The 18,870-nt window shown below is 34.4% G+C and overlaps 1 protein-coding gene across 5 annotated transcripts in view; it reads left to right on the top strand.

The window, feature by feature from the left end:
- The window catches only part of PTBP2 (polypyrimidine tract binding protein 2), a 78,446-nt gene that overhangs the window by 9,825 nt on the left and 49,751 nt on the right, over window positions 1-18,870 (top strand). For all 5 annotated transcript variants that reach the window (XM_077746181.1, XM_077746180.1, XM_077746179.1 and 2 more), the window contains exon 3: window positions 17,148-17,223. In XM_077746181.1, coding sequence (XP_077602307.1) covers window positions 17,148-17,223 — 76 coding nt within the window. The remainder of the gene's footprint in view (window positions 1-17,147; window positions 17,224-18,870) is intronic.

Here is an 18,870-nt window from a genome sequence, read left to right as displayed (position 1 = left end):
AACTTCATGATTTCATTTCTGTACTCTTAACCATTTTGCCACTGAAATTTTTGCAATATAATGGGCCTTTTACTTAGGAAAACAGAAATACATGAAGTGATTGCACATTAATTCAAGGTGATACTGCTTATAATAAAATGTTAACTTTTTGGATGGATATTTTAAACAGTGAAATTGGTCCTAGTTCTCTTTTTACTAAATTAACTACTAAATGAAGCCTTTAAAACTGGAATATAAAGGACATATTTGTTAAAATACTAGCATTTTCCAAGTTGGATCTCACTGGTATTTAGAAAGCACTGGTTGTAAATTGCTGAACTAAACTATTTGAGGTGTGATACAACTATTGAATTCACTAACATGGTATTTTTAGGTAATTGCTATGAAATAATGCTAAATGTTACTTTTTTTGTAATTGAATATAACTGGTTGTTTATAATAGGTATGTTATTAAAAACTATTTTGTTTGGGCTTTTAGAGTTTGGTTTTTCTTAAAATGCCACATAGACATGTTTATATTAGAATTCCAAGTTACAGATGTTTATAGTGTATCTCCTAAATGCCAACGCTGTTAACTGGCAATTCAAAGACACTGAGAATATGTGCTCCTTGAGGGTAGAGGTAGGGACCTTATTTGTTTTACTGCTCCTCCATTGTCAGTAGTAGGTGTTAAGTAGTACATACTCATTAAATATTTAATAACTCCTAAAGGGTCTGGCTTCAGTATGCTTATAATCTCACGAGCCACTTAGGGAAAAGATAAACAATTTTATTTCATAACATTCTTTTTGCTGGAGATCCAAAAGAGCTGTGTTTTCTAGGACCTCATGTAATTGAATAGATATGTACACAAGGTTTAAACAAATACTTTACGGTTGTTATAGAAGAGATCAGTCTGGTTCGGTAGGATCAGAGTAGACCTCACGGAAGGAGTGAGTTGTGACCAGTGCATTAAAAATAGTTGGGGAGAGGAGGTGAGTAGTGTATGTTGAGGGAATGACACAGCCAAAGTTGTGTAGATGGGCTGGCACAAATTGGTAAACATTGAATAGCTTTTGTGGCAGTGGGTTTATGTATGGTTTTATATATGAATATGAGAGAAAGATGGCACATAGGTTGTAGAAAGTCTCAGGTGCAGGTTATGAAATTTGTATTTCATCTGGTAGGCACTATTTTATATATATCTGTAAGTTCCCATACATAAAAGTAACTCATTATTATGCTGTTGTTAGAATTTGGAGAATGAACTCCAAAAGGATTGGCTTTGGTATTACGTGAGGTGCCATGAATTAGAATCATGGATCTATAAATTTCATATTTTTATCTCTTATTTGGTCTATTTGTGTTGCCAAAGTGTAATACTTAGTTTTGGACCTACTGCATTAGGGGCTCATGGTGGTTAAATAATATTTTTACTTTGGAAGTGATAAAAGTATCACAAAAACTTAACCATGAGAGATGTGTTTTTGAGCAATGATTTTTTTATACCTATTGTGAATTTTGAACATAGAAAAAAACCTAATAGTTATGAACCACTATTTATCTGTCATTTCGCCCCAGTAATAATCAATAAACCATTGCTAGAGTTTGTGATATCCACTCTACCTAACTCTTATGTTGTTTTATGATGAGTAGCAGATCCAGTATTGTTTTACTTGTAATGTTTTGGTGTGTCTCTAAAAGATAAGGATTTTTTTTTTTTTAATATAACCACAATACTGTTAGGACAGCGGGAAAAAAGAATCTTTAATGTTATCAAGTGCCAAATCTGTTTTAAAATATTTAATTGTCTCATAAAAGTCAAAGTAGTTTTTACAGGCTTTTTTTTGGTGTGTGTATGGGAAGGGGAGATCAGGATCAAACAAGATGAGCACATTCAGTAGCTTGATAAGCCTTTTTTATGTTTTTAATCTGCATGTTATCCTTTCACCTGTGAGTTTTTTTAAACTGAATTTTATTTTATTTAAAATGTTTTTAGTGTTTTATTTTATATTTGAGAGAGAAAGAGAGACAGAGACATAGAGCAAGCAGGGGAGGGACAGAGACAGAATCTAAAGCAGACTCCAGGCTCCGAGCTGTCAGCACAGAGCCCAACGTGGGGCTCAAACTCACAAGATTATGACCTGAGATGAAGTCAGGTGCTTAACCAACTGAGCCACCCAGACACCCCGTTGCATTTTATTTTTGAAGAAAACTTGTTGGTTCCACAGAATTGCCCCCCACTCTGCATCTACTGATTGTGTACTGATGTTGTAATTTAAAATGTTTATGTGTCTGTCAGTTGGTGTTGGATCTAGAGATTATCATAATTTTTTTGTTTGTTTTGGGTAATATTTTATAAATGGTGGTATGTTTTTACATTTAGAAGACATATGTTTGATATGTGTGTGTGTGTAATGATATTCCCAGTAATATTTCTTATAAACTTTTTTTACCTTTTTTGTGTTCAGTGTTGTCTGTGCTCAGCATAGTTTGGTAAACATCTATTCATCAGTATTCTTAAGGATATGTAAAAGAAATGTATCTTAAATTCAGTTAAAGTGCATATAATAGAAACAGTATTAAAGTTTAAGTTAAATTGTAATTATTGATGGTAGACAAGAATTTTTTCAGTGAAGATCTTGTCAAGTTAAGAGAATGTTATTTAGAATTTGCTAGCAGGCTAGAGTCTGGCTTCTCTATAACATTGAAGGTAATCTCTGAGCTTTAGTTTAACAGATTTTTAAATGGTCTTAATAGGACTTAATCTCAAAAGTTATTTTGGAGATTAGATGAAATAGCATGTAAGATTTAGCACAGAATGGCACTTAAGTGTTCAAATGAGGATCATGGTTGTTACTGTAGCTCTTTACTTTATACACCTGATTTGGGAGGAACACCCCAGTGGACTCCAAATGTGAATTTTTTATAACTAGCTATTAGAAACACAGTTTTTAATTAAAAATTAAAATTAAATTTTTTAATTTATTTAAACATTTTTAAATGTTCATTTATGTTTGAGAGAGAGAGAGACAGAGCTTGTGCAGGGCAGGGTCATCAGACAGAGAGGGAGAGACAGAATCCGAATACCAGCTCCAGGCTCTGAGCTGTCAGCATTCGGGGCTCGAACCCACGAACTGTGAGATCATGACCTGAGCTGAAGTTGGACGCTTAACAGACTAAGCCACACAGGTGCCCCAAAATTTATTTATTTTTGAGAGAGAGAGAGAGAGAATGCACACATGTGCTGGGTGGGGGAGGGGAGAAAGAGAGGGAGACAGAGGACCTGAAGCGGGTTCTGCGCTGACAGCGGAGTCCCTGATGCCAAGCTCGAACTCATGAACCACAAGATCATGACCTGAGCCAAAGTCAAGATACTTAACTGACTGAACCACTCAGTTGCCCCCAAATTAATTTTTTTTAATTGAAGTGTCGTTGACGTATACAGTATTATATCAGTTTCAAGTGTGCGTAATTTTTTTCAATAGCTTACTAATTTTTAGTAATCTCTGTGTGCAACATGGAGTGCAAATTCATGACCCTGAAATCAAATGAGTTGCATTTTCTTCCAACTGAGCCAGCTAAGTGCCACCAGAAATGTACATACGGTTTTAAGAGAATTTCGAATCCAGGTTAAAAATAGCTGGGCAGATAACACTACAGAGAGTATTAGTGAAATTAAAACAAAAATTACTTAGAATTTAACACAGAGCAACAAAAAGGCAGAGAGGTTAAAAGATAGAGGAAAGGAAGAGGAATTCTAACAAATTATCTAGAGTGCCAGAAAGTGAAAGTTAAAGGTTGCAGAGAAGTGCAATATGAAAGTTTAAAAAACTCATAATTTTCTAAAATTGATGAGCTTCATGAATTTTTAGATTTAGGAAGCACAGGAAAACCTAGCCACATCACAGTGAAAGAGCAGGCCATTAGACACAGAGAAGATCTTTGAAGAAGCCATAGAAAAATCAGATTTCCCAAGAAGGAATAAGAACTGTAAAGATACAGCATGCTTCTTCAGCAACATGTGGGTCCAGAAGATGGTGAAATAGTTATCTTCAAGGTGTTGAATGAAAATAACTACCTATTATTCTATAGTCAGCTAAATTATCACTTAAAGAGAAGAACAAAGTAGTTACATTTCAGAAATACCTTTTCCCTTCACCCTCCCCCAAAAAGGGCAATTGAGGAAATTTATCAACAGACCCATTGAAGAATTTCTAGAGATTGTGCTGTATGTAGGAAGAAGGCTGATGACGCCGGAAAGGAAGTTTGAGGTAGGAAAAGTAAGGTTAACCAAGAAATTGGTAGGCCTGTGGGCAAATAGAATTATTAACAGTATGGGAAAGTAATAACAGTGATTGTTTGATTTGGGGTTTAATAAGTTGAACTGAAAATATTATAACAACGTGTAAGAGAGTAGTTGAGTAGCTGATGTGTAAGTTCTGATGCTTCTAGTATTGTTTTGAGCTATGGTGTCCATTATAGTAGCCACTAGTCATACATAGTTATTGAGCACTTGACATATGGCTAGTCTAAATTGATCTCCAGTTGTAAAATGCACATAAATTTCCAAGACTTAGTATGATAAAAAAGAATGTAATTTTTATATTTCTCACATGTTGATATTATTTTGGGTTAAATAGTGTCCCTTTTTCTTTTTTTAAAAAATTTTCTATTTTTTTTAATCTTTATTTTTGAGAGAGAGAAAGAGAGACAGTGTGAGCAGGGAAGGGGCAGAGAGAGAGGGAGACGCAGAATCTGAAGCAGGCTCCAGGCTGCAAACTGTCAACACTGAGCTTGACACATGGCTCGAACTCAACGGTCTGCGAGATCATGACCTAAACCTTACCTCAGACGAAATTGGACGCTTAACCGACTGAGCCATCCAGACACCCTATCTTTTTTGCTTTTTTAAAATATGGTTATTAGAACATTTATAAGGTCATCTTCTAGTATAACATCATCATATATGCATATCTTAACATTTCTGTACTGTACCAATCTGGAGAGTGGAAATTTCAGGTCTAAAGTGAATCAGGTAAGTTTATATTTTAAAATTTTAAGGGTCAACATAGTAATGATAGGGATAGAGTATATAACTCGTAAAATAATTGGAATACTGGGGTGACTAAAATTAAAGATACCTAATCCAAAAGAAGTTGGGGGAGGAGTAAAAAACTAGGAAGCAAAATGAATTCATTTTAATGGTGTTAGGAAAGGTTCAGTGGAGGATTCCTTTCAGCCTTTAAATGTAGAGTTTTGGAGGGTATGGAGTTGGACTTAATTTAACCCTAATTACCTCCCAAAGTCTCCATTTCCAAATACCATCACTTTGGGAGTTACAACTTGAATGAATTTTGGTGGTCATTAACATTGAGTTCATTGCATCTTCTAGATACTTCACTTCCACTCCAGGTAACCACTATCTTGAATTTGGTGTTTGCCATTCCTATAAATGTCTATACTTCACTGTATGTGTTATATATATTTTGTATCTTAAGCAATATATGGTTTTGTTTTACTTGTTTAAACTGTGTATATGTGACACATGCTGCTTGTATTCTCTAACTTGTTATTACTGTTCAATATTATTTTTGTTTATTTTAACGTAAGTTTATATGTGGCTTTATTGGATTTTCATTGCCATATGGTATATGATTATGTGAATGTATTTTACCCTACTGACAAATTTTGAGGTTGTTTCTAAATTTTTCTGTTATAAATTACTGCTGTGGTGAGTATTCTTGTGCATATATCAATAGGTGTCACTATTCAAGTTTCTCTGAGAGTGGAATTGCTGGATTATATTGTGTGTCTGTTTGCAAGTTGATATTGACATGTTGCATTCCTAAATGGTTGTGCTAATTTATACTCTACTAGCAGTGTATAAGAATTCTTGTTTTTGGATGTCTTCTCTGATAATTGACATTGTTGGACTTTTTAATTGTCAAACTAAAGAACATGTAATTTGATCTCTTGTTTCAGTTTGAATTCCCTGAGAATTAATGATACATTTTCTTATTTATAGGCCATTCTTGTTTGTTCTCTGTTAAATACCTGTTCATATAGTCTATCCATTTTCTTTTTAATGTAGTTTTTATCTTATTTTAAACTTGTTTCCTAAGAGCTTTATATATTGTGGGTACTAAAGCCATATTACTTTCATGGACTACCATTAACTCCTGTCTGTGGCTCGTTTTTTGTTTGTTTTTTGTTTTTGTTTTAATTGAATAGAATTTGGAAATTTTAACATCACATTTATGTTTTAGTTTAAGAAGTTTTTCTTTAACTCAGTCTTACATACATAGAGAGGTTTTTGTTTTGAAAGTTTTGAAATTTTGGTTTTCACATTTAGGGCCTCAGTCTATCTGGAATTTAATTTTTGTATAGTATATGATAAATGTTTAATGATTTTTCCCCTTATGAATAACACATTTAGTACCAACTTAATTGAATAGTTCATATTTTTTCCCTACTGATCTGTAGTGTCAGCTGTCAGGTTTCCATGGATGGATGGCACTGTTTCTGGGCTATCCTTTCTGTTTCACTGTTTGTCTATCCTGTACCAGTACCACAGTGTCTTAATTTACTGTAGTGTCACCGTAAGTCTCAGAACCTTGTAGAGTGAATTTCACAACTTTGTCCTTCAGAATTGTCTTGGCACTTTCTTTACCATGTGTATTTTTAAGATAAGTTGGCTGAGTTCCATGAAGACTTTTGGGGTTTTGATTAAATTGTGTAAGTTTGGGGAGCTTGGGTGCTTCAGTTGTTAAGCATCTGACTCTTGATTTCAGCTTAGGTCATGATCTCATGGTTTGTGAGATGGAGCCCTGTGTCAGGCTCTGCACTGACAACAGCGCAGAGACTGCTTGGGATTTGCTTTCTGCCTCTCCCCTGCTCTCATGCGTGGTCTCCTTCTCTCTCAAAATAAACATTTAAAGAAGTTGATAGGATAATTGGGGGAGTATTATATTTACATTATCAATAAAATAAGATGGCAATACTTGAACTCAAAGGGAGAAAACTAACATTTGAGAAATTTACCCCTTTTCCCCCTAACATTTTCTGTAATTACAGAGGTTATGCTTAATGTGTTAGCCAAAAAGGAAAGTGAATTAAACCAGTGATTTACCAACTTAGTCAGCACTGTATGTATTTCCCATCATTCCCTCTATATACTACAAAGATTTTAAGCAGCTTATCTGTAAAGGGTGAGGAAAGAGGGACACTTCTTTGATAAATAGTTCAGTTTCTTTCAAAGTTACTAGTTTATTTACTGCTTTCTTAGAAAATTATATTTTACTGGGCTTCAGATATCTCAGAATTCTGTAGCATTTTAAAATATCTTTTTATTGCTAATTTTGAACATTTGTATTCTGTTTATTTCTCTTGTCAGAGACCTTATTTTACTGGTCTCTAAAAAGAACCAGCTTTCCTTATTTTTGTTTCCATAATTGATTGATCTGTGCTTTTATCCTTATTTTTTGCTTCACATGAGATTTATTTTATTGTCTTTTAGTCCACTTTAGATCCCAAACTCATTTACTTTCTTGTTTAAAAAATGGATTCGGGCGGGGGGCGGGGGGCATCTGGGTGGCTCAGTCAGTGGAGCGTCCGACTTCAGCTCAGGTCATGATCTCAGTTTGTGGGTTCGAGCCCCGTGTTGGGCTCTGTGCTGACAGCTAGCTTAGAGCCTGGAGCCTGTTTCAGATTGTGTGTGTCCTCTCTCTGACCCTCCCCCACTCATGTTCTCTCTTTGTCTCAAAAATAAATAAACTATAAATAAAATTTAAAAAAATAAAAAATGGATTCAGGGGCGCTCAGTCGGTTGAGCGTACATCTTCCGCTCAAGTCATAATCTCACAGTTCATGAATTTGAGCCCCATATCGGAATCTGCTAACAGCTCAGAGCCTAGAACCTGCTTCAGTTTCTGTCTCCTCTCTCTGCCCCTTCCCTGCTCTCTCTCTCTCTCTCACACACACACTCTCTCTCTCTCTCTCTCAACTAAATAAATATTAAAAAAAAATTTTAAATGGATTCAAGATTAAGAAAGACTAAGTGATCTCTTTTGCAATAAGTTTTTGCTTTTAGAGGTCTCTTTTTTTAATTGAGATAATTGACATGTGACATTGTGTTAGTTTCACATATACAGCATAATAACGTGATATATGTATATATTAAGAAACAATTGCCTCAGTAGGTTAATATTCATCACCACATATATAGTTAAACTTTTTTTTATTAGAATTTTTGAGATTTTACTCTGTAAGTAATTTTGAAATGTACGGTATGTATTGTTAATCATAGTTACCATGCTGTACATTGTATCCCCAGGATTCATTTATCTTTTAACTGCAAGTTTGTATATTTTGCCCACCTTCACCCATTTTGTCCCTCCTCCACCTCTGGCAACAACCCATCTGCTTTTTGTATTTTTGAGTTTAGTTTTTTTTTTTTTAATTAGATTTGATATATAAGTGAGATCATACAGTATTTGTCCTTCTGTATCTGACTAAGCACAGTAAGTTAGCCTCAAGGCCCATCCATATTATCCTAAATGGTAGGATTTTCTTTTATATATATAAATTTTAAATACTTATTTTTGAGACACAGACAGAGCATTAGTGGGGAGGGGCAGTGAGAGAGGGAGACACAGAATCTGAAGCAGGGTCCAGGCTCTGAGCTGTCTGCACAGAGCCCGAGGCAGGGCTCGAAGTCAGAAACCATAAGACATGATCTATGCAGAAGTCGGACACTCAACCGACTGAGCTACCCAGATGCCCCCCCCTTTCTTTTCTTTATTCCTAAATAATAATCCGTACTACATTTTCTGTCTCATCCACTAATGGACATTTATGTTGTTTCTGTGTCTTGATTGTAAATGTTTCAGTGAACATGAGCATGCAGGTATCTTTTCAAGATAGTGATTTCATTTCCTCAGATAAATTCCCAGAAGTGGGATTGCTGGATCATACAGTAGTATTTTTAAAAACTTTGTGGGGAACCTTTACTGCTTTCCATAGTGGCAGCACCAATTTACATTTCCACCAGTAGAGCACAAGGGTTCCCTTTTCTCCATATTTCTCACTAACACTTCTTTGTAGTCTTTTTTTGATAATTTCCATTCTGACAAGTGTGAGGTGATACTTCACTATGGTTTTGATTTGCATTACTCTGATGGTTTGTGAGGTTGAGCACTTTTTTATATCCCTACTGGCCATTGGCCTGTCATCTTTGCAAAGATGTCTATTCAGATCATCTACCCAATTTTTAATTGGATTATTTTTTTTTCTGAGCCATATGAGTTCTCTATATATTATGGATATTAACAACTTATCAGATACAATACCCTTTATCTCCATGGGGTATATTCCAGTACCCCCAGTGGATGCCTGAAACTGGGTAGTACCTAACTATATATATGGAGTTATTTGGTATACGTGCATTACCTGTGGTAAAATTTAAGTTACAAATTAGTTACAGTATGAAGTTAACAACAATACTAAAAATAGTGCCATTATAATCAGGTAAATGTGATCTCTTTCTCTCTATCTTAATGTACTGTACTCACCCTTATTGTGAGTACACAATAATAAAATGACTGTGTGAGGAGATGAAGTGAGGTGAATGATGTAGGCATCGTGATGTAGGATTAGGATGTGTTTGACCTTCTGACAGTAGGTCAGAAGGATCATCTCATTCCAGGCTATGGTTGATCATGAGTAACTGAAAATATAGATAAGAGGGAACAACTATATATGACTTGCAAATATTTTTTCCCATTCTGTAGGTACTCAGGTTGCCTTTGCTCTTGATGTCAAACCCAAAAAATCATTGCCTAGTCTCTTGTTAAGGAGCTTAGCACCAGTGTTTTCTTTGAGTTTTATGATTTCAGATCTTCTCTTCAAGTAATTATTCCATTTTGAGTTAATTTTTGTGTATGGCTTGAGATAGCAGTCTAGTTTCATTCTTTTGCATGTGGCTGTTCAGTTTTCCAAGCACCATTTATTGAAGAGACTGTTTTCCCCATTGTATGCTTATGTCTCCTTTGTCATAAATTAATTGACCACATATATGTGTGGATGCATTTCTGTTCCATTGATCTATGTATTGGTTTTTAGGCCAGTACCATCCTGGTTACTGCTTTGAAATCAGGGAGTGTGATGCTTTCACCTTTGTTCTTCTTTATCAAGATTGCTTTGGCTTTTTGGGGCCCTTTGTGGTTCCATACAAATAGTAGGATTGTATGTTCTATTTCGGTGAGAAATGCTGTTGGAATTTTGATAGGGATTGCATTGAATTTGTGGATTGCTTTGGGTAGTATGAACATTTTAATAATATTGATTTTTTTTTCCAATCCAGGAGCGCAGAATATCTTTCCATTTATTTGTGTTAATTTTAATTACTTTATTAATTATTAATAATTAATTTTTAATTTTATTTATTTTTAAGAATTTTTTAAATATTTATTTTGGGGGAGGGGATAGAGCATGAGAGGGAAGGGGTAGAGAGAGAGACACAGAATCTGAAGCAGGCTCCAGGCTCTGGGCTTTCAGCCCAGCGCCTGACGTGGGGCTCGAACTCATGAGCCATGATATCATAACTTGAGCAGAAGTTGGACTATATTACAGATCTAGTAATCCCAGGAAACTTTGATACCATTATTATATCTTTTCTTTTTCTTTTTTTTTTTTAACAAATAGTTTATNCCACCTTGTGTACTCTGGCTTGTTTCTTGAGGTAGCCATTAGAAGGCTTTCTCAGTGGATTCTGCATCCTTTTTCTCCCAATCTCTCGGGTATTGTAAGGTTTCCGATGGCTTTAGATCTTTTCCGTGTGAGGTATGGGTGCGAGTGCAAGTACGGAGCTTCCTGCTTCTCCGCCATCTTCTATATCTTAATAAAATTTAAAATAACTTATTATCTAATTTCCAGCAGTATTAAAAATTTCCCATTTGCCTCAAAAATGTCTTGGGCACCTGGGCGGTTCAGTCGGTTAAGCATCCCAACTTCAGCTCTGGTCATGATCGCATGGTTCGTGAGTTTGAGCCCTGCATCAGGCTCAGTGCTGACAGTTCAGAATCTGGAACCTGTTCAGATTCTTTGTCTCCCTCTCTCTCTCTGCCTCTTTCCTGCTTGTGCACTCTCTCTCGCTCTCCCTTTCTCTCCTTCTCTCAATAAATAAACCCTTTTTTAAAACGTCCTTTTTTCCCCTTTCAAATCAGGATCTCAGGAAAGTCAATATGTTGATTTAGTAAACGTCTTTTAAGTCTCTTTATCTATGAATTTACCTTCCATTCCCCTTTAATGCTTATTAGAGAAACTGTGTCATCTATTCTGTACAGTTTTCCACTTTGTTGATTTTAGTGATTATACTTGCATGTCATTGTTTTATACGTTCCTCATATTTTATTTCCTGAGGTGAGGCTTGATCAGATTCAGGTTTAATTTTTAGCAGGAATATTTTGTAGGTGCACTGTATCTAATTCGTGTTGTATTACACCAGGAAGAACATGTCTCATTATCTTTTTGTGATGTTACCATTTATCAGGAGGTTCAGGTTTGGTCAGCATGATGCATCTGTTATAGAGTACTCCATCATCCTTGCATACCTTCTTGATTTTATTAGTTAATAATTGCAGTTTCATTGGGTATTGCAAAAATGGTGATCTTCTTTTTTTCTCCCCTGTCTAATTTAGTTTGATTCTTCTGTTAATTTTTTTATATCAATATTTTGTCATACTGGAATACTCAGAAAACAGGCTTCTACATTGATTTCCCAGGTTTATTGCAATGATCATTCTTTAAAAAGTTTTTAATTTTTAATTTTGAGCCATTGAGAGCTCATAACACTAGTAACCTTGATACTTACTTGCTTGAAGTATCNTTTTAAAAAAAAAAAAAAAAAAAAATTCTACTTTCTGTAGGTGAGTACTGGTCCTTAAAAGACCACAGTAATGTGGGTGCAAAGGTGCTAATTGCTATTAGGGGGTTATTATTTCAAAGCCCTTTTAGTGGACAGTGCTAGCAGATAATTTGAAGACAACATTGTGAACTCATTTGTTATTTCCAAATTAACTTTATACAGTTTTTACTTTTCTGATTTTATATTTCTTCTACTTGTATAAATTGAATGATTTTGCTTGCTAACATTAAAAACATACACACACACAAACACACACAGGTTACTTAAAAAGGAACATTAATATTACACTGACCTTGTAATTACTGAGTACAGTTTAAAGTTTCTTTGTAGTTACTTTTGTTCTTATAGAATAAAAACAGAATTTCAAGGTTTATGGAGAGAATTCTGTTTGTGGTTCTACTACCAAGTAGATAAGTTTAATGTTTTCATTTAGTTTTGTTTTTTAGAGATTTTTACCCCCCATCATTTTTGGCTAAATTTTCCCGAGTCAAAAGTAAAATAAACTACATTTATAGAAGTCTGGTTAATACTTACTGTCCACTCTACTTTGCTTTGTCTATCCCGTTATAGGTATCATTTCCATTAATTTTTGACTTATCCTTCTGTCTTGTATAAACAAATGTGAATTGCTTCCTCCATTCGCCTTCCCATCATCCTAGAGATAGTGACAGTGTATACAGGTTATAACAGATACATCTTCCTTTTTAATGATAAGTATATCTTGGCGATCACTCCATGGCTATACATGGAGATTTTTGTTTGTTTGTTTTATAGTGCTGTATAGAAAGTATATGAGTGCCTCTGTTCCCAATAGCTTGCCGAATAGAGTATATTCGGTGATTGGGGTTTTGCCCGTCTGATAGATGAGATGGCACCTAAATGTAGTATTAGTTTGATTTTTTTTTTCTATGAGCAAGTCTTAACAGCTTTTCATATTAATGTTTTGCCTAGTTTTTAATGGAGTAACTAGTCTTTCTAAAATTTTATAATATAGTCTGTATTTGAAGCTTATATTTTCATTTTGATCCAAGTTATTTAGGAATTATTTTAAAATTTCATCTGATTAAAACATTGAATTTTCAGGGTGCCTGAGTGGCTCATTTGGTTAAGTGTCTGACCCTTGATTTCTGCTCAGGTCATGATCTCAGGGTCAGCAGATGGAGCCCTTTGCAGGGGTTGAACCTCTTTCTCTACCCCTCACCCATTCTATCTATCTCTATTTTTAAAAAGGGGAGGGGTGTAAAATGAAAATAAAACAATTGAATTCTGTTCTGTTTTTTCCCCATCAAAATATCTTACTCTGTTTGAGCATTAAATACAGTCTGTACCATTTCTTCTTTATGGAATTTATTGAGTTACTCATTACATAGCTTACGATCTGCTTTTGAGACTTTCATGGATATTTAAATACAAGGATGAACTGCACATAACTGAAACATATCAGTTGGAGAATTTAAAAAACTGTGGTATACCAATATACTAGAATGCTATGAAGCTGTTTATAAAATGAACTAGATTAGCAGTGTTGATGTTTAAAAAAAAAAAATCTCTAGGCTGTTATGTTAAATGAAAGGAGAATGGTGTTACACAGCAGATATGGTGTGATTCTGTTTTATATGAATATTAAAAACGTAGACATAGATAAATATTTGGAAAGGAATTGTATTAAATTTAAGGGACAAACTTTGGACTGTGGAGAACTTTACATTTTTTTAATCGTTTTGGACTTGAATTTTTAAGTTAATATTTGGAATTAATATTGAATGTTATCAATGCTGTTGCATATGCTTATGTGTTCCTTTTAATATCACTAATACTCTGCTTTAGTTAGTGACTGCCCAGAATTATTTTATCTTTTTCATATATAATTTTGTCATGTATATAACAAAAATGTATTGTTTTATATTTTGAGTTTTCTGAAAATGGTAGGCTTATTTTCTGTTTCTCTGACTTGTGTTTTACTTTAACAGTGTTTTTAATAGCCATTCTTTTATATATAGTTATGTAATACTCTTTATAGTGTAGTATTATATGTTAAAATACCCTGGTTTATCTCTTTTTTTTTTTTTTTAATTTTTTTTATTTCCGAGAGAGAGCGTGCGCGTGTGTGAGCAGGGGAGGGTCAGAGAGAGAGGGAGACAGAATATGAAGCAGGCTTCAGGCTCTGAGCTAGCTGTTAGCACAGAGCCTGATGCGGGGCTTGAACCCAAGAACCGTGAGATAATGACCTGAGCCGAAGTCGGACACTTAACCGACTGACCCACCCAGGCATCCCTGATTTATCTCTTTTCTTGTTGGAATTTATCTGGGTCATTTACCATTTTTGACTTTAAGAATGATGCTGCTTTGAACATGTTTGTACTGCCTGGTGCATTTGTACAAAATTTTTTGAGAGTACATCTAAGGATAAGTATTGCTAGAATGTACAGTATGTTAAACTTTATAAGGTAGTACTAGATTATTTGTCAGGGTATTGCGCCAGTTAATGTACACGAGAGTTCTTACTGTTTCAGATTCTCATCAGCACTTGGTCAAGTATTAAATTCTTTGATTCTTGCCATTTCGGTATGTGATATTTTCTTTGGTTTTTCTTTATATTTCCCTAATTATTAATGAGGTGTTGCATCTTTATTTTCCCCCAACGTGTTTATGGCCATTAGTGTTTCTTTTCTGAAATTTTGTGAACTAACCTATTTATGTCTTTGCCTAATAAAAATTTGAATTTAACGGAGTTTATAGTTTTCTTAGTGCATTATTGTTACTGGTTCTCTGTTGGTTGTGTTTCTAATATCCTCTCTTAGTTTGTAGATCTTGTCACTTAATACTGTGTTTTGATGAATAAAAGCTGCTAATGTTAATGTATAGAGTTTTAATATGGCCACAAGTTCCCATTGCCATCATAATTAAATTTATGTGTTCTTTTTCCACTCATTTGAATCTTTGCCTTGTTCTTATTGATATGTTTGCTGTTGATTGTTGGAAATCTTTAAAGCAGTCTCTAATAATAGTTATGTCTGTTGTTGGGATACGGTTTCTTTTACAGAGATTTTGTGGCCACTCTGTAGAAGTATTTTCTTACATGGTTCATTTTCTTGTGTTTTAACTTTAAAAGTCCTTACATGACCTGAGGGTCATAAAGATATTTTCATACATTACAAAAAAATTTAAAATTATGACTTTCACATTTATCTCTAATCCATCAGAAAATTACTATTTTTTTGTGTGTTGTATTAGATAGGGATCTAGTTTCTTTTTCTTTTCTTTTTTTTTTTTTTTTTTAACACCTTACCAGAGATAACCAGTTAAATAAAAATTGCAGTGCCATTTCTTCACGTTACAGGTAAATATGTGTTAGGGTGAACACTAAGTTACTGTAATAAAATGCAGAACATAGTGGCAGAAATAGGCACATTTGTTTCTCAAAAGCCAAAGTCCTGCTGGCTTAAGAAAATGGTATCAGTTTGTTCCATGAGATTATTCACTAGGCCAGCTTCATCTTGTGGCTTCATTATTTCCCAAGCTTTTGTTCTTGTCTGCGTGGTCTGGTGATGTGTAATTGTGCTGTCTTGTTTGTTTCGTTTTTTTCCTTTGACTGTTCTCAACCTGAGGTTTGTCAAGGACACCAGGAATACTCACATGAGTGAGTTACTTCGTTTCTGAATATCTAGTTTTTCTCAGGAACTTGATGTTAGCATCCTTGCCCCGTGACTTTCTGTCATGGTTCCTTCTTTTCCAGAAAAGAAAATCTTTGGGCAACTCTTAGTCCTGAAAGAGCTCGGACTCTTGTTAGCGTCAGTCTTCAGTTCTTGCTTGCCTTCTTGGTAGTTTCAGCAGCTCTTCCACTTGGGAATGATAGATGATATTTGGATTGGACTATTATGAACAGAATATCCAATACTCAAATAAGGAAAATTTTTTTTCAAACACTGCAATGATTATAAAATGTAATTTGAATGTGCTTTTATACTTACCCTATATTTTTATGCTTATTTTTTCTTTGACATATAGGTTTTCTTTTTCATTTTACCATTTTCCTGATTGTTTTTGTGGGATGCTAATTTCTCATGAAATGGTCATTATTACACAGGAAAAAGTGCAGTCAGATTTTTAAAAAGTGCACCAATGCCCATCTTAACCCTTAAAATCAGTTGACCTCCATCTTAGATGAATTAATTTCTAAAATGTACATTTTTAGTAGAGATTGTTATTCCGAATTTAAGTTCTAATTCAGTTTGTTTCCATAGCCAGTACTGTGGAACAGCCATCAATCACGATTCTGTTGAGTCATTTGATTTTATATCTCTTCCAAGTTAGGCATCTGTGACAAGATTATATCAAATAAAAGTGTTCTATGAAAGTGTTCTATGAGTTAATGTGGAAACATTATCAGTACTGTAGAATCACCTTTTTTGGGCATAGTAATGGTAACTTTTATATGAAGTGGAAAGGCCAACATAACTTATTTTAAAATAATCTTTACAAACATTTTTTTCAGTAATTTTGGTAAAAATAGCTGAATTACAGGTAATTGCATTACCGAATGAAAGAAGCCATTCTGAGAAGGTTACATACTGTATGATTCCAACTATATGACATCCTGGAAAAGGCAGAACTATAGAGACAGTAAGAAGATAAGTGGTCACCAGGGATGAAGTTGGGACAAGGATGAATGAAGCAGAGCACAGAGAATTGTTTAGGGCAGTGAAAATCCTCTATATATTATAATGATAGAAATATGTCCTAACATACTTGTTTAAACCCGCTGAATGTACAACATCAATAGAGAACCCTCAGGTAAATTGCGGACTTTCAGTGATGATGATGAGTCCCTGCAGGTTGATCCTTGGTAATAAATGTACCACTGTGGTGGGAGTTGCTGATCATGAGGGAGGCTATGTATGTGTGGGGGCAGGGAGTATATAGAAATCTGTTGGCTGCCTTCTCAATTTTCTTGCAAACCTAAAGCTGCTCTTAAAAATTAAAAGAAAAAAAGAAAGCTTGGATAGTGAACCAAACTTAGGTGAAAGGAAGGAAAGAAACCCTGTTGGCTTTATGGAAAAGAAAGATTGACAAAGTGAGTTAATTTTCTATTTTAGGGGTTAAAATTTTAAAACATTTCCAATAGTGTATGTATCACCTGACACTTATTTTTCAGTGAATATTTGAAAAATACAGATAAGTAATGCATTCGTATTTTTAAATTTAAAGATAACTTATGTTAATGTGTTTTTGTTTTTTATAGAGAGGATCTGACGAACTACTCTCAGGCAGTGTTCTCAGTAGTCCTAACTCTAATATGAGCAGCATGGTGGTTACAGGTAAGTGTTACTCTTAATAGTGTTTAATTATTTGCTATTTTATGGGTCAGAATGTTAAAACTAAAATTTTGTCTGCTTTATGAGAATAGCCTTTTATAATTTATGTTAAATGTTTTAAATATTTCTTTTGCAAAAAAGTTTCTGTTGAAACATTACAGAGGAAATTTTACTAGAGTATATATATTATCAAGTAAAAACCTGAAATTGGTGACTTTGTGGGCAAGTAATAAGTCTTCTTGCCCTTTTTTTAATCACAAAAATAGAACCTTTCCTTTCATGTTCAAAGTCCCCTCATTCTTGCCCCTTTGGTCCTTTTGTTTTTAGTTTTTCTGTTGAGTGTCTTAGATAAATATTTTTTACAGTAGTTCCCCCCACCTCCCTAAGGCATGTGTTCCAGGCCTTGCAGTGGTTACCTGAAACTGCAGATGGTACAAAACCCTATATATCCAGTACTTTTTTCTGTGCATACATATCTATGATAAAGCTTCATTTACAAATTAGGCAAATTAAGAGATTAACAAAATCTAAAAATAGACAGTGATAACAACATACTGTAATAAAAGCTATGTGAATTTGCATACTCTCTCCCTCTCTCTTTCACAATATTGTATGGTACTCCCCCTTTGTCTTCCTGTAATGGGTGTGAGATGATAAAATGGCTGTGTGAGGAGATGAAGTGAGGTGAATGACTATAGGCATTGTGATACAGTGTTAGGCTACTCTTGGCCTTTTGACAGTATTTTAGAAGGAAGATCATCTGCTTCTAGATCATGGTTGACTACAGGTAACTGAAACCATGGAAAATGAAACTGCAGATAAAGGGTATTTGAAGTATTCTCTGTCTTAGCCCAACCAAATAAAAGTCAAAAGATTGAGCTACATAGTTTTCTGTGTGCTTTCTACCTTTTTTCTTTGCTGTAACTGTATTTTAATTCTTTGAATTGGGTTTTTTAATGTTATCTCCATATTTTCTTCATAGGGTTTTTTTCTTAAATTGTATTTATGTCTGAAATAACGTTGGTTGTTTGTAATGTCTGTCCAAACAAATATGAAATGATTTTTAGTCCTTTGTTTTATGAACCCAAATTTGAATTTGATGACGATGATGACGACGAATTAATTATTCTGCTTTATAACCCTGCATTTTACACTGTTTACCTAAAACCAGAGTTCCTTTTTTCTGAACCCTTTGCTGAATTATTTGCTTGAGGAATTAATTGTATTGGGAACAAAGTCACTAGGCCATGATGTTGATAGTCAAAATACTGTGTACAAATAATTGAACAAATAGGTTTACATGCCTAACATTGCTTTGCCACTTTGATTTTTTTAAACAATACATACAGTGATGAATAGTCGAAATGTTTTAAAAATTAATATGTGGGGCTATGGCATAGTATCTGATAGCAGCCTTTCCTTCTTCCTCCATGTGCCCTCCAAAAAAACCAAAAAACCAAAACTATAAAACTGTGTAAAATATATTGGACAACTGTTGTCTTGAATTGATGAGCAGACAGTACTAGATAAAGATCCCTGAAAGAAGGGAAATATATGCAGGGAGTCCCATGATCACTTTGGCTTTCTGCCTAACCCTATTGTTACAGCACAGGAAAGGAGAATCTAAGCAGAGCATGGAGGTCTCACCAA

The sequence above is a fragment of the Crocuta crocuta genome, unplaced genomic scaffold, assembly GCF_008692635.1.
Source record: "Crocuta crocuta isolate KB4526 unplaced genomic scaffold, BGI_CrCroc_1.0 scaffold48, whole genome shotgun sequence".
NCBI classification, from domain to species: domain Eukaryota; kingdom Metazoa; phylum Chordata; class Mammalia; order Carnivora; family Hyaenidae; genus Crocuta; species Crocuta crocuta.
Note: the sequence above shows the minus strand (reverse complement) of the source record. Positions and strands in the feature narration are given on the sequence as shown.